This window comes from Canis lupus, chromosome 30 (assembly GCF_003254725.2).
Source record: "Canis lupus dingo isolate Sandy chromosome 30, ASM325472v2, whole genome shotgun sequence".
Lineage (NCBI taxonomy): Eukaryota > Metazoa > Chordata > Mammalia > Carnivora > Canidae > Canis > Canis lupus.
The window spans coordinates 17,829,854-17,845,268 of NC_064272.1; the positions used below are offsets into that span (position 1 = coordinate 17,829,854).

General features: G+C 39.0%; 1 protein-coding gene across 2 annotated transcripts in view; it reads right to left on the reverse strand.

Annotated features, from left to right (window-relative positions):
* The window catches only part of LEO1 (LEO1 homolog, Paf1/RNA polymerase II complex component), a 36,626-nt gene that overhangs the window by 6,521 nt on the left and 14,690 nt on the right, over positions 1 to 15,415 (reverse strand). For both annotated transcript variants that reach the window (XR_007407300.1, XM_025472777.3), the window contains exons 4-10: positions 14,236 to 14,330; positions 13,107 to 13,252; positions 12,250 to 12,334; positions 6,408 to 6,502; positions 5,715 to 5,849; positions 4,469 to 4,604; positions 1,716 to 1,902 (exon numbers count right to left, since the gene is read on the reverse strand). Coding sequence is in view for 1 of the 2 variants with exons in the window: in XM_025472777.3 (XP_025328562.1) it covers positions 1,716 to 1,902; positions 4,469 to 4,604; positions 5,715 to 5,849; positions 6,408 to 6,502; positions 12,250 to 12,334; positions 13,107 to 13,252; positions 14,236 to 14,330 (879 nt within the window). In the remaining variant the exon portion in view is untranslated. The remainder of the gene's footprint in view (positions 1 to 1,715; positions 1,903 to 4,468; positions 4,605 to 5,714; positions 5,850 to 6,407; positions 6,503 to 12,249; positions 12,335 to 13,106; positions 13,253 to 14,235; positions 14,331 to 15,415) is intronic.

The window sequence follows — 15,415 nt, forward strand, 5'->3', positions numbered from 1 at the left end:
AGAATGGTTCATCTGACCAGTTTTAAGTATTAAAAAGGCTGTGTGCAATGTCACTAAAGACACAAACACCACTACTTCTCCAGAACAAGCTACTGATACCCGAGTCATTCTTTCATGATGGATAACTGAATTTCAAAATAAGCTTTGAAGATAAAATCAAGTGGAGGCTTCCTAGTCCTATAAAGACCATTTGTTGTCTGATGGACATTTCAAAAGGAGAGAGACAAGTACAGTCTGCACTGATACCCCAGGCTAGATGAACCTCAGGATGGAATAAAATACAACTAAACTGACTTTAGACCAACCCCTTTGCAAGAAAACCCAGAGCCTTCCATGAAACTGAAAGCTAATGAACATATCAGTTAGGTTTATAATCTCTGGTATTATAGATCTCCCTCCCTAAGAGCACCCTCAATTTTTTTGTTTTTTAGTTTTTATGTGGTTTACTTCCACAATTAATCATTTCTGCGAGAAATCAGCACTAACAACAACAAAAATAGTCTCTGTACTATAGTCCCAAATTAATAAGTAGGCAGGAAGGGTGTAATAGCTCACCAGAACAAATGCTGTCACTAGAAGAAAAGGAGAAAGGAGTTTTATAGATGGTAGAGAAGGGAAATTTGAGTGTTCTTAAAATTTGTCACTCGATAGGGACAAAACTAGGATGCATGGTCACCTGTGGTATACCTTACACTGTACAGTGATTCCAAAAGCTCTATCAGGCTAATCTAGAGAAGATTAGAATTTCATTTTACAGATGGGAAACACGATATTCAGAGATATGAAGTCAATTGCCTGAAGCTAACAATTGGTAAGAATAGTAACAATGGTTTTAGGTTACATTTATTTAGAATTCATATGTGCCAGGTGCTGGGCAAAGTATTTTATGTGTATTATGTCATTTAATTATCAAAACAACCTCATCTTATAAGTACTATTATTATTAATAGGTTGGTTTTCTCCTGATGAGGTAACAGAAGGTATGTATTACAACTTTCCAAAACTCATTGCACTAAAAAGTGGCAGAACTGAGAGCAGGCAAGGTCGGGTCAGGGATCCAGGCCAAGTCTTCTACTTTAGGTTAAGTCTACTTTTCAGCATGTCACCTTGATGCAGGGGAAATCCGTGATGTGGGGAAATCCCTGGATGCCCGATTGTGGTTAAGACAGATGCCTCAAAAAAAAAAAAAAAAAAAAAAAAAAAAAGGATGCCTCAGAAGTCAGATGACCCTAACTCAACAACTGTCCACTTACCAACTCTGTCTTTGGGCAAGTTACTCAACCTCCCGAAGTCTCTGTTCCCTCAAAAAGAACAAGACAGCAGTTCCCACCCTTTCAGGCTCACCAAGAAGAATTCTGCAATGTCTTACTTAGTTCAGTAGCCCTTGAAATGTATCACTCACTGACACTGGTTCCTTAAAAGTAAAATGTCCAGGAGCACTGGGTAGCTCAGATGGTTAAGTGTCCAACTCTTGATTTCGGCTCAGGTCGTGATCTCAGGGTCGTGAGATCAAGCACCAGCTCAGGCTCTGTGCTGGATGTGGAACCTGCTTAGGATTCTCTCTTTCTCCCTCTACCCCTCCCCCCTGCTTTGCTCTCTAAAAATAAATAAATAAATAAAATACAATGTCCAGTGACTGGGCATTCAGAGTAGGCCAAATGCAAAAATAAATTCCTGAACCCAGAAATTATGAAATGTAAGCTCTACATACTCACCTCGAATGCCCCCTTTATATCGGTTTTTAATGGCAGCCAAGCTGATGGACTCCTCGCCTTCCTCCTCCTCATCATAGCGATCAGGTTCTAGGTAACTAGCACTCAGTCCCCGCTGGTGCTGTTTCTCTCTCATTCGGCGCTGCTGAGATTCCCTACGAATAGAGGCCCTCAAACGTTCTTCTTCTTTCTGTAAAGAAGCAAATAAAATACTGAACTTTAAAAAATGAACTAGCTTAGGGACGCCTGGGTGGCTCAGTGGTTGAGGATCTGCCTTAGGTTCAGGGCATGATCCCAGTCGGGAGATCGAGTCCGTATCAGGCTCCCTGCGAGGAGCCTGCTTCTCTATATGTCTGTCTCTCTCTGCGTCTATCATGAGTAAATAAAATCTTTAAAAAAAAAGAAAAAGTGAACTAGGTTACTGACCACTTGAAACTACTTTTACTATAAAGAACACGTAAATGCCCAGCCCAGGATAATACCTATTTCTGCAATTCTCTCCATTTTAACCCTATTACCATACACAGCGATCCTGTTTAGTTTTAAGGAGTGAAGACAACACAGGATGAGGAGGCAGTAGGTTCCCTCGCGCCAACCACCCAATCAGAACTGGCACAAACGTGGCCTCGGGAGCCGCAGCATCCCCTACACCACCAGCCGCTCAGAGCCCAGAGAGCAGCAACCAGCCTGAGGAACCTCATTCATGCCCAGTGTGTTTCTGCCTGAGGGAGGCTGTGTCTGCCAACCCCTTTGACAGACCCCCGGCTTGATCAGGCACCACCAAACAACACTGGTGCCTAGATGTTCCTGTCTGGGCATCTCACTCCAGAGAGCTTCCCCAGAGCTCCGGATGACAGGATGGGGAGGCGCTGGCATAGGGGAGGGTCTCTGAGCCCAAAGCAGAACACTCATACCCTTCCTCTGCCTGGCAATCCACAAGCATTTATAAGGTAGACAGAATAAGAGAGGTCAAGGATATTATAGCATTTCTTTGAATTCTTAATTTAATTGCTCTGTATTACTGCACACAACTCTATGTTGCTAGACATTCCATGCAGCAACTTTTTCATTAAGGTTATACAGAGTATAGAGTAAAAATCACTATTGGTAAAAGAGGTAGTAAGAACAAACTAGCTCACAGGGTACCTGGGTGGCTCAGTAGTTAAGCATCTGCCTTTGGCCTAGGCCATGATCCAGGAGTCCTGGGATTGAGTCCCACCATCGGGCTCCCCACAGGAAGCCTGCTTCTCCCTCTGCCTATGTCTCTGCCTCTCTGTCTCTCTCATGAATAAATAAAAATTAAAAAAAAAAAAAAAAACTAGCTCATTCCTTGTGCATTTCCATGGAAACTGGGGAAGTGGAAGAGGGCTCTTCCAATAATGCTGAGACTGAGGCCTAAAGGTTCCTACAGCTACCTTGGCTTGAGGAGAAAAGGTAGGGAAATGGAGCAAGAAGTCAGGTTCCAAAGTTAATGCACCTACATACCACTGGGTTAGGCAGTGCTGTGAATCTACTTTAGTTAACCTGCCTCTATGAATGAAACATGAGGATGAAGAAAAAGCAGGTGCGTAGGGTCAGACCATCAGCAGAGTCTGACAGTGAACCGGTAAGAAATACCCTGAGGCAATCAGCATGTCTTCACCTCCCTGGTGCACAAGGGAACAGAACCACATGAAAGCAGGCAGGGAGATCCAGCAGTTATCAGAGAAGATGGAGAAGACAGAGAATAAAACTATTCTGCTGCATTCGGCTTCTTAAAGCAAGTGCTGCACAAAAGGCCAGTGGTGTTGATACAAGCCTACGCTCCCATCACTGACAGTGCCCCAGAATTGAATTTGTGCCTAACTGGTAGCTGTGTCTAAGTCTGAAAACCTAACAGGTAGAACATTATAAATGGACCTTAAAAACTGCCAGCTGCTCTTTGTTTGATTCTCCTTAGGCATATTCCCAAACTTTTGATCTATTTTTATTCTATTTTACTACATCTCTAGCATTTTCACTAATTATTGACACAGATTCTAAGCCAGACATAGCTCTCTAAATCATCTTTGAAATGATATGCCCAAGCTCAGATCCTTTAGTCACCAGCTTGTTCCTGAACCGTCAGGACCTAGTGAGAAAAAACCCAAGCCCTTGTGTGTTTTAGGACCATCATCACACCACTCATTTGGCAAATGCTCAGGGAATTAAACCAGCTCTCAGTTCACGCTGGCGAGAAAGAGAAAAGGTGGGTCAATAAGAGATGGAAACAAAGTTCTGGGAAATGCTATTCTTAACATACAGCTATATTTCATTTTAGTGCACTTTGCAGATACCGTGTTGTTGTAGTTTTTACAAATTGAAGGTTTATGGCAACCTTGCACCGAGCAAGTCCATAGGCACAATTTTTCCAACAGTTTTTGCTAACTCTGTGTCACATTTTGGTAATTCTTGCAATATTTCAAACTTTTTCATTATTATATTTGTTATGGTGATCTGTGATAAGTGGTTATGACCTGCTGAAAAACTCAGATGATGGTTAGTAAAAAAGTTTTAAATTAAGGTCCATACTTTTTTTTTTTTTTTTTTTTTTTAGACATAATGCTACTGCACACTATGGTGTAAACATAACTTTCACATGCACTGGGAAACTAAAAAATTCATTTGATTCATTTTATTGTGATATTCAATTTATTGCAGAGGTTTGAAACCAAACCTCAAGTTTTTCTGAGGTATGCTTGCACCAAAAATCCCAGGATAAACCTTAGCAAATGTACCTTAATCATTTCAGTACGCTGGCATTCAGGATCACGACCAGCCATTGGTAATATTCTAATCTTCTGTGTCTTCGAGCACCTATCTGCAAGTGACAGGGTCATCTTCCTATGTGTGGCACTGTCTGTAGAGTGAGGTCTGCAAGAAATGAACAAAAATGCCTGTTTACCAGGTACATCTGTGAGCCAGTCATATCGATATCACAAAAACAAGAGACCAGAGACCATTTCCTCTTCCCTAGAAAAAAAAAACAAAAACGGGCATATACCAGGTGAAGGGATTCCAAACTTTCCCCACTCTGTGACTCACCGAGACATTCTTATCTTACAAGTAAAAAACAAAAGCTGGAATAAATAAGTCTTTGTAGCACACAATTACCCTCCAGAATCATAAATACACAGGTTCGGGGAGCATGTACTGAAGACTAAGTGCCAAGAAATGTGCGTCACATTTTACAGGTTCTACATCTTCACTGTCACAGCTAGCCTATAAAACAATTATTACATTTTATATGTATTAGGAAAGTGAAGTAGAGGGGTTGAGAAAGTTGCACAGGGCCACACAAAGGGAAATGGGACAGACATAGAGGTCTGATTCTGAAGCCTCTACTTCTGACCACAACAATTCTCAAAAAGCTAAGTCATCAAGATTACTGTGCCCTCTGTAAAGATACCCAAGGAGGAAGATCTGCTTCGAGTCAAGAAAAGAAAAATATAGACATTTCAGTGTAGTGTCTACCACTTTAAAGAAGGGGAATGCTCTCTCACCAGCTGACCTGAGTGTCCTGGGCTGCTTGGGGGACACATCCCTGGAGAGGTATTGGATGCAGCAGCCTCAGGAGGATGACCCCGGCCTTCACACCTGACTCACTGCCTTTGCTCTGACTGCATGCACACTACCAGCCTCCAGTTATCAGTCTTTCAGATCAATTAAAAAAAAAAAAAAATAAGACACACTGACCAGCAAGTATTCTAGGCCCCCTGGCAGTTAAGTAATCACTGGAATTAATAAATTAACACTGTAGTTTACATAATAGTCTCTTTCAAGTTTGATTAGCATGACCTGGTTCCTTATGAAACAGCAACTTTTGGTGCGCTTGACAAAATAGCCTTTGAACCTTCAGAGTTGAGAACCAGAACTTGGTCTTTGGTGAACTATACAGAAGATTGTCAATCAGGCGTGAAATGATTTTGGACAGTATCTATATTCACTGCTTTTACTGTAAAAATAGTAGTTGACAACAGTTACCTGAATGTGAGTTTGGTTTTAAAAACGGCTTGTCCCTGTAGACCAGTACCTTGTCTTATAAAAAGATGGTTGTGATCTCCCTGTAGTGGAGCTTTGTAAACATCAAACACTTCGTTGCCTAAATGCAGAGACATGCTGAAAAGAAGGAACACTTCACGTATTAAAGTCATAAAGCTTTCATTCTACCATTTTACTTTAAATTGATTCAATTGCTACTATCTCTCCTTACACAGAGTTCAGAAGAAAAAAGGAGGCATGATGTGAAAACCATCTACATAGAAGTAAAACATGTTGTATGTTTATGTTTAGACACACAGCATGTTGAGAAGAAAACCGTGCTCCAACATGTACTCAGTCTCTATTACTTTCCCAGTGAAAGGGAATTTTACTAACATGTCATCTTACAGTAAGTGGCTTGCAATGGGGAGGGGAGATAGTTGAGTATTTCCAAACCACTATGCTATAGCTAGAGAGGATGACCACGTTCTTGGCCTACTTTAAATGTCTTTCACCACCCTGTCTGACCCTCAACTACCTATTTACTTCTTTCAGGTCTTCTGTGCAATGGCAGAGACCAAGCAATAGAAATGCTTTAATATGAGATATGCCCCAAATAAGGTTTTATTGTGAAGTTTGACCCCCCACTAGCCACATTCTAGTATTTCAATTCTCTTCAAGGCATTTTGGGCTCACCTCCCATCTGACCACTTGACGATCCGAGCATTGCTTTCTTTGATTTCGTTTCCTTCCTCATCCCGGCGTATCCTCCATCTTATCGTATTTTCTACCTGGTTCAAAATACAAGTGCCTTAGAATGCTGTAGTTTATGATTCTTTTCTCCTCAAGAGACACATAATCATAGAATTTCTGTCACACACTGACAGAAAAACAGACAACCTCAAAACCCTCTTGTTTTAATCACCTAGTGACGTTGAATAAATTAACAACAGGAAAAACAATTAGCTCAATTTCTGAATTCCTAGAGCTGGAATCACAAAGGAAGTGTGTGCCAGAGCATTTGAGCTAATGCTAAATCCATAGTAGCACTGGGATGTGTTACGAAACAGTAAGAGCTATAAGAACAGAAGATAAGGCTTGAGGCCATAGGAGGTAACAGTTTAGATCTATTAAACAGGTTTTCTCACAGAGCTGAAAACTGAAGAAATGTGGGACCAAAAATCTTGCCCAGGGAAAAGAGGGAAGCTCCCCAAATATGGGTTAAGAAAAAAGCAACACCCTAGGAAGAATAAAACCTCAGGTTTTTGAGGAGGTTTAGAGTCTAACTTTACCTTGATTGCATGTGGAGGAAATACCAGGTAGTTCTGGAAATCATTCAAGAGCTTCCTAAAATAAAAATCACTGCTACTGAAATTTAAAAACTCAGTGGGAATGGGATGCCTGGGTGGCTCTAAGCATCCAACTCTTGATTTCAGATCAGGTCATGATCTCAGGGTTGTGAGATCAAGCCCCGTGTCGGGGCTCCATGTTTAGTGGGGTGTCTGCTTGAAATTTTCTCCTCTTCTCTCTGTCCCTCCCACCACCCCCTGCTCAGACTCTCTTTAAAATATATAAATATGGGCAGCCCCGGTGGCCCAGTGGTTTAGCGCCGCCTTCAGCCCAGGGTGTGATCCTGGAGACCCGGGATTAAGTCCCACGTCGGGCTCCCTGTGTGGGGCCTGCTTCTCCCTCTGCCTGTGTCTCTGCCTCTCTCTCTCTCTCTCTCTCTCTCTCTCTATCTGTCATGAATAAATAAATAAAATCTTTAAAAAATAAAATAATAAAATAAAATATAAAAGAAAAATAAAATAAAAAATAAATTAAAAAATAAAATAATAAAATATATAAATAAATCTTTAAATGGTAAACTCATCTTCAACAAAGCAGGAAAGACTATCCAATGGAAAAAAGACAATCTTTTCAAAAAATGGCGTGGGAAAACTGGACAACAACATGCAGAAGAATGAAACTAGACCACTTTCCTACACCATACATAAAATAAATTCAAAATGGATAAAAGACCTAAATGTGAGACAGGAAACCTTCAAAATCCTAGAGGAGAACACAGGCAGAAACCTCTGTGACCTCGGCTATAAACAACTTATTAGACACACTGCCAAAGACAAGAGAAACAAAAACAAACTACTAGGACCTCATCAAGATAAAAAGCCCTGCACAGTGAGGAAAACAAACAAAACTAAAAGGCAGCTTACAGAATGGGAGAAGATATATGCAAATAATATATGTGATAAATTATAAAGGACTTGCCAAACTCAACACCCCCCAAAAAGAAATTATCCAGTTAAGAAACAGGCAGAAATGAAGACACTTTTCCAAAGAAGACATCCAGATGGCTAACAGACATATGAAAACATGTCTACATGACTTATCACCAGAGAAATACAAATCAAAACCACAAAGAGATACCATCTCACACCTGTCAGGCTAAAATTAACAATACATGAAACAAAAGGTATTAGTGAGGATGTGCAGAAAGTGGAACCCTCTTGTACTGTTGGTGGGAATGCAAATATGCAGCCACTCTGGAAAACTTTTTAATTTAAGAAAGTTAAAAACAGCTATCCTATGATCAATTGCATTACTAGGTATTTGCCCAAATGATACAAGCGATATTGAAGGGGTACATGCACCCCGAAAATTATAGCAGCATTATCAGCAATAGCCAAACCATGGAGAAAGTCCAAGTGTCCATTAACTGATGAATGGATAAAGAAGATGTGGTTTATATATGTGTTTGTGTGTATGTGTACGTATAATAGAATATTATTCAACCATCAAAAAGAATGCAATCTTTTCATGCAGTGACATGGATGGAGCTACAGTGTATTATGCTAAGTGAAATAAGTCAGAGAAAGACAAATACCATATAATCTCACTCATAAGTGGAATTTAAGAAAGAAAACAGCATATGGGAAGGAAGAAAACAAAAAAAAAGGGGAGAGAGGAAACAAGCCATAAATATCTCTTAATGACAGGAAGCTGAGGGTTGATGGTAGGTGGAGGATGGGCTAGATGGGTGATGGGTATTAAAGAGGGCACTTGTGATGAGCACTGGGAGTTATATGTAAATGATGAATCAATGAATTCTACTCCAGAAACTGATCACTGTATGTTCACTAACAAAAATTTTTTTAAAGTTAAAAAAAATTAAAAATAATAAATCTTTAAAAAAACACTCAGTGGGACCTAGCAGGAAAATACAGCGCATGAAATGCATGTAGTTTATCACTGCTGCATCCTGGAAACCCAATGAAATGGCAGTGAAGAAATTTAAAAAGGCTATAATCACAGGAATAGAGACTATGAACCAAGATGGCAACAAAAAGAAGTCAAGCCCATGCTTCCCTATGCCTATCCCCTCAACCTGAATAGCAGCAGCTCCCTTTCCCACTTAGATTTCCTGGATCCCCACTATTAGCTGAGAATGTCTTTGCAACAGGTCCTAATGGTTCTCTTCCAGTTTTTTTCCCTTTCCTCTTTATTCCTCACTAAATAAACAACTATGGGGGTGCCTAGCTGGCTCAGTTGGAAGAGCATGTGGCTCTTGATCTCAGGGTTGTGAGTTTAAGCCCCACACTGGGTATAGAGATTACAAAAAAAAATAAACTAAATAAATAAATAAACAACCATGAAGCTAACTGATGAAAGAAATCAATATTCATTAATTAAATATGATATATATCTGAGATTGTTTCAAAAGTCTGGGTAAGGTGGGGTAGAGAATATAAATAAAACAAGACTGTTCAGGCACCTAGGTGGCTCAGGTCGGTTAAGCATCTGCCTTCAGCTCAGGTCATGATCCCCGGATCCTGGGATCAAGTTCCATGATCAGAGCAGAGAGCCTGCCTCTCCCTCTGCCTCCCTGTCTCTTATGAAAAAATAAAATCTTAAACAAGAAAAAAGAAACAAGACTGTCCAACCTGACAATCACTGACATGAGTGATGGATACATATAAGAGTTCATTATATGGTTCTCACTTATTTGTAAGGTGTTTAAAATTTTCCTTAATAAAGGGATAAAAACAAAACAATCACTATTCCTACCTTCCTTCTGACACAAAAAATATGCCCACACATATGGGCCATTACAAACTGAGAAGCCATTTTGAAAAATGCTATTACATAAAGTGATTCAAATTGTAATGATGCTATGATAAGATACACTGCTAGGTCTTACCCTATTGGGGTGAAAGACACAATAAAGTACCTTTAAGACCGAGGACCTCATAGAGATATGTAAACTATACCTGGTTCCTTATTATTTACTTTTTTTTAAGTTCATTTTCTTTAGTACTCTCTTACCCAACATGGGGCTCAAACCCATGACCTCAAGATCAAGTGTCGCACACTCTTCTGACTGAGCCAGCCAGGCACTCAGGTTCCCTATTCTTTAAAGAATTAAACCACCAACCCACTCTCTAGGAATGGTCATCCTAGGGGGCACCTAGGTGGTGCAGTTGGTTCAATGTCCAACTTATGGTTTCGGCTCTGGTCATGATTTAGCAGTTGTGAGACTGAGCTCTACTTCAGACTGTGCGTAGTGAGGACTCTGCTTCAGATTCTTTCTCCCTCTCCCTCCTTCACCCCTCCCCTGTGGTGCTCTCTCTCTCTCAAAAATGGATAGTCTTTTTAAAAGAATGATCATCCTCATCTCAGGAAATTCACTCAAGAAACAAAGGGCCCAGGGTTATTTTTGATCACACACCCAGGCTTAAAAAAACACCAGTCTGTTATACACTGACCTTCTGTACTCTAAGCACTGAGGGTTTTTTTTTTTTAAAGACTTATTTATTTAAGAGAAGGGAGAATGAGCACACGAGCAGGGAGAGGAGCAGAAGGAGAAGACAAGCAGATTCCCTGCCCAATGTGGGGCTCAATCCCAGGAACCTGATATCACGACCTGAGCTAAAATCAAGAGAGGGTGCTGGGGCAACTGGGTGGCTCAGTGGCTGAGTATCTGCCTTAGGCTCAGGTCATGATCCCAGGACCCTGGGATCAAATTCCGCATAGGGCTCCCCGCAGAGAGCCTGCCTCTTCCTCTGCCTGTGTCTCTGCCTCTTTCTGTGTGTCTCTCATGTCTCTCATTAATAAATAAAATCTAAAAAAATAATAAATCAATTAAAATAACACTTTCTAAAAAAAAAAAAAAAAAAAAAAAAGAGGATGTTTAACTGAATGAACCACCGAGGCACCCCTAAGTATCAAGGTTTTGGAGTAAAATACTCATTTCTAATCTTTGATGCCTATTCTAGTCTGATACTATATGGCCTGAAAATAGATATATTGATATTTCCTGCATCCTAATAGAAGGTAAGACAAAACTGCAAAAATCAATATAGAGTAAATAAAGAACTACCACATTAATTTATATAAATGATGAGAAACAATGAAAAGAATAATATCAGAGGCACTAAAACAGACATGAAAAGTTCACAGTGCTAACCCTGTATATCAATAGATACACATGCTCAAAGGGAAAATATTAACAGATGAGCTAATGGAGGAAAAGAATAGGTGAGAAAAAGGAGAGCAAAAATAAATAAATAATAGTTGAGAACTATACCTATTAACTGTGTCCTGGAGCAAGTTATTGGTGTCTATTACCATTTTCTCATTTGATTTATAGTTCCATTAAGAGTAAGGAGTAGTGGAGGGGAAAAAAAAGAGGAGTAGTGAAATTTCACTAAAAAGCTTTGGAAGCCCACACATTTTTGATAGAAACCATCTTGTATAAGTTTTCTTAGATATTATAGATCACATTTGAAGAGATGGAATTATTTTAATAATTCAGCCCCTGAACTGTAAGAACGCCAGACTGCCACTTCTTACCATTCAAACACCATACACAATACCCACTGAGAAATGAAGTATTTACAGGAAATCTTTTGGATTTAAGAATTCAAAAAGCATATCTCCAGTTATAGTACCATGAGTTCAACTGCTTCTCATTTTCTGGTATAACTCAGCTTTAAAGCATCTGCTTAACCTACATTCTCCTTGATGAAAGGAAGATTAGAGGCCCTCCTTGAACACACACCATAACATACCAAAGAAAAACATTAATAGGAACGTAGTACAATAAAAATCGTTCCTAAAAGTCAACAAGAGCAACTGGAAGGTACTTGTAATAAATTCTCCTTCTTGTATGATTTGTTTATCCATGGAACAAAGAGCCTGAAGGATTTTCTCTTGTAGGAAGTTACCAGAATGTAACCCACAGTACATATGGAGGTAGTCATTCTAAACACCAAACCACCATGCAACTTATTCTGAAGGAAGAAACTAATAATTTTTTAAAGCATTAAAAAAGTATAAGATTGGGAAAAAATGATGGAAAAGTGCCACCTTTACGGAGAAAAGGCTATATATTTTCTTCCTAAAAATATTCTGAAAAGACAATTCATTTGTCTATAAAACAAAAAAACAAAAAATCATTTTTAAAAGCTCAAGTTTCAAGTGACTATCCCGAGGTTTCACTTTACAAAGGAAAAAACCTAAGTACAGCCTGGAACAGTACCTTTAATTTTAACCTGGTTCGACCTTCTTCATCCAGCATTTCCTCGTCTTCAAATTCATCTTCATAATACTGAGGATCAAAAGGTCTACAAATGTTTTTAAAATAAACTAATTAATCATATTTTTAAAGAATATTGTTACAGCTAATAACAATCTCTCTATAATAGACACCATTATACTAAAAATCATATTATAATTAAAGTCATAATGGTCAAATATCTTCCTGTTCAACTTTAAGGAAGTATTCAAATCACTCCATCTTCTTAAAATTTGGTGTTAATATATACTGCTTGAAAAGCAAGGCTAAATATTCAAAATATTCTTACTTTTATATAAGTCGTCCAAAGAACAAGTCACACATGCTGTAGCTTTCCACATCATTTAAAAAAAAATTTAAATCTCATGAGAGCTTCCATGTTACTTAGTGAATAATACCCAACAACACTGTCTTAAAATGTTAGCTTTTCTAGATCCACAATGGCAGAGTGGACATTTGTAGTTTCTCTAGCAAATTTCACCACACTGGATTTCAGCTATTTCAGGGCTGAACTAATCAAGAACACCCAAAGGCCTGTGATGTCTGTTAATACATAAGAAAGTATCAAAATGCCATAAACAATTACAAGCATTAAAAGTAATGGTCCATGCTTTTTCTTTTTTTTTTTTTAATTAAAAAAAAATTTTTTTTGGTCCATTTTTTTTTTTTTTAATCACAGGATATGCTTGATTTATTTTTTTCAGAGACACATGATCAGTTTTCCATTTTGTGATCAGTCACCTCGTGTAAAATCAGAAAAATATCAACATTCCACATATTTCTATCCAACATGCAAAAACACTTTTAACTGATCCCCTTACCTGGGCTCTACACTGAGAAAGTTGGGCAGTTTAACAAAATATAAGTCATTTCCTAAATCAGTGTTTACTTTGGGTATTTCTACTTCTATTCTGGTCTCAGGAATTGGCTCCTCCTCCTGTTGATCCTGAGGCAATCCATTTTCATCCTAGTAAAAGAGTCTGAATTTTAGAATTTGAAAGATCTTAGAAATGGTCTATTCTAGCTCAACTTCCATACTTTAAATGACCGAGGTAGACAAGAAACATATTGAGACTCTGGAGCTAAAGCAGCCCTCAATCCCTATCTCTACCCACCCAAGCCCCCACCAAAAACCACAAGGAAAACAAGATCAGTTTGGAAGCATCAATATAAGAAAAGATCTCTTGTGATAAATCTGTGTTCTACATATTCACCAATAGAAGCCACTCTATCAATTAAAATCAAGGATGATTTTCAACACACTATACTTCTTGGCATGAACAAGAAAAACACTTAAATCAATGGTTCTCAAATCACAAATCCTTGCAGTCCTGTCTCTTCGGGTGTGACACCAACCTCATGCTAGGCAGTTGTTTCTTTTTTTCTTTCTTTTCATATCTAGTTTCTCCCAATGGTAACATTTTGCAAACTATATAGTACAACATCACTAACAGGAGACTGATCCCGATACAATCAGATAAAAAACATTTCCATCACCACAACGATTCGTATCACCTTTTCATTTAGCTACATCCACTTTGTTCTTGCCTTCACCCCTCCTTAATCTCAGGCAACCATTAATCTCTTCTCCATTTCTATAGTTTTGTCATTTTAAGAATACTATGTCAGTGGAATCACACAGCATGTAACCTTTTGGGATTGGCTTTTTCTCACTGTGCATATCCTGGAATTTCATCCAAGCTCTTGCGTATATGAATACTTTAATCTTCTTCATTGCTGAATAGTATTCCATGGTATGGATGTACTAGGGTAGTTATTTTACTCCCACTTATAAACAAGAGTTCCCTATAAAGATCATCTGTTCCTTGTATTTTCATATTGCAAATCAGTTAGCAACTTCCTCTTCTTGGTATAACTATGACTTGAAATCTCTGAAACATTTACTTGGCCTTCAATAAGAGCCCAGTTCACACTGGTCATTTTACTTACAACAGGTTGCCCTGGGGTAGGTGGTTTATCTTCTCCATCACTCCCTGAAGATATATCATCTGCACCTCCAAACAGATCCATGGTTCCACTGTTATCTTTAATATTGAGGAAAAATTCACAGTATTAATATCTATAATAAAGCTATCAGTTCCACATATTCCCAAGGTTTCTGGACCAGGACCAGAAAACCACACAGGAAACTGCCAGGAAACCGCCAAAAAACCACAACTCTGAAACCGGCTCTCAAAGATATGACCAGACTGCCTAGAGAGAAGGGGGCAAATTCAGTGAGGCAAAGCTGCACAGGAGCCAGGTCTTTTTCCCTTCATTTACTGCAACCTTGTTTTCCATTTTCCTTTATTCCCCAGGAGCCCAAACGTGCTCCTATAGTCTAGATAATCACATTTGGGACGTAAGCACTCAATACAGGCCTATCTACATATTCCCTCAAGTTTTAAACCTGCAGACCCCTGTCTACCATCTGAGGCAGAACTTCACCTAGGTTTGGCAAAACAACAACAATAATCTGTAATTAGTAAACCAAGGTAGGGTAGAAGAGGTAAAAAGAAAGATAGGAGGGTGAGAAAATAGACTGCTTGCAACCAGGATTTTAGAAGAGTTACAATTACTGGCAATGACATAGTCTAGAATAAAACGCTACTGAGACAAGGTGGGAAGACAGATCACTGAAAAAGAAGAGTCAACCTATTGAAATGGCCCAAATCCAGAATATGGACAACACCAAATGCTGGCAAAAATGTGGAGCAACAGGAACTCTCAATCATTGCTCCTAGGAATGCAAAATGTTATGGCCACTTTAGAAGACAGCCTGGAAGTTTCTTAAAAAACTCTTACCATATGCTCCAACAATCATGCTCCTTGGTATTTACCCAAAAGAGTTGCAAACTTATGTCCACACTAAAACCTACACACAGATGTTTATATCAGCTTTACTCATAACTGCCAAAACTTAGAAGCAATCAAGATGTCCTACAGTAGGTGAATGGGTAAATTGGTACATCCAGACAATGGAATGTTACTCAGTGCTAAAAAGAATGGTCAAGACAGGAACAGACATGGAGGGAATACATATTACTAAGTAAAAGAAGCCACCTGAAAAGGCTACATTCTCTAGGATTCCAACTATATGACATTCTGAAAAAGGCAAAAACTATGCCAG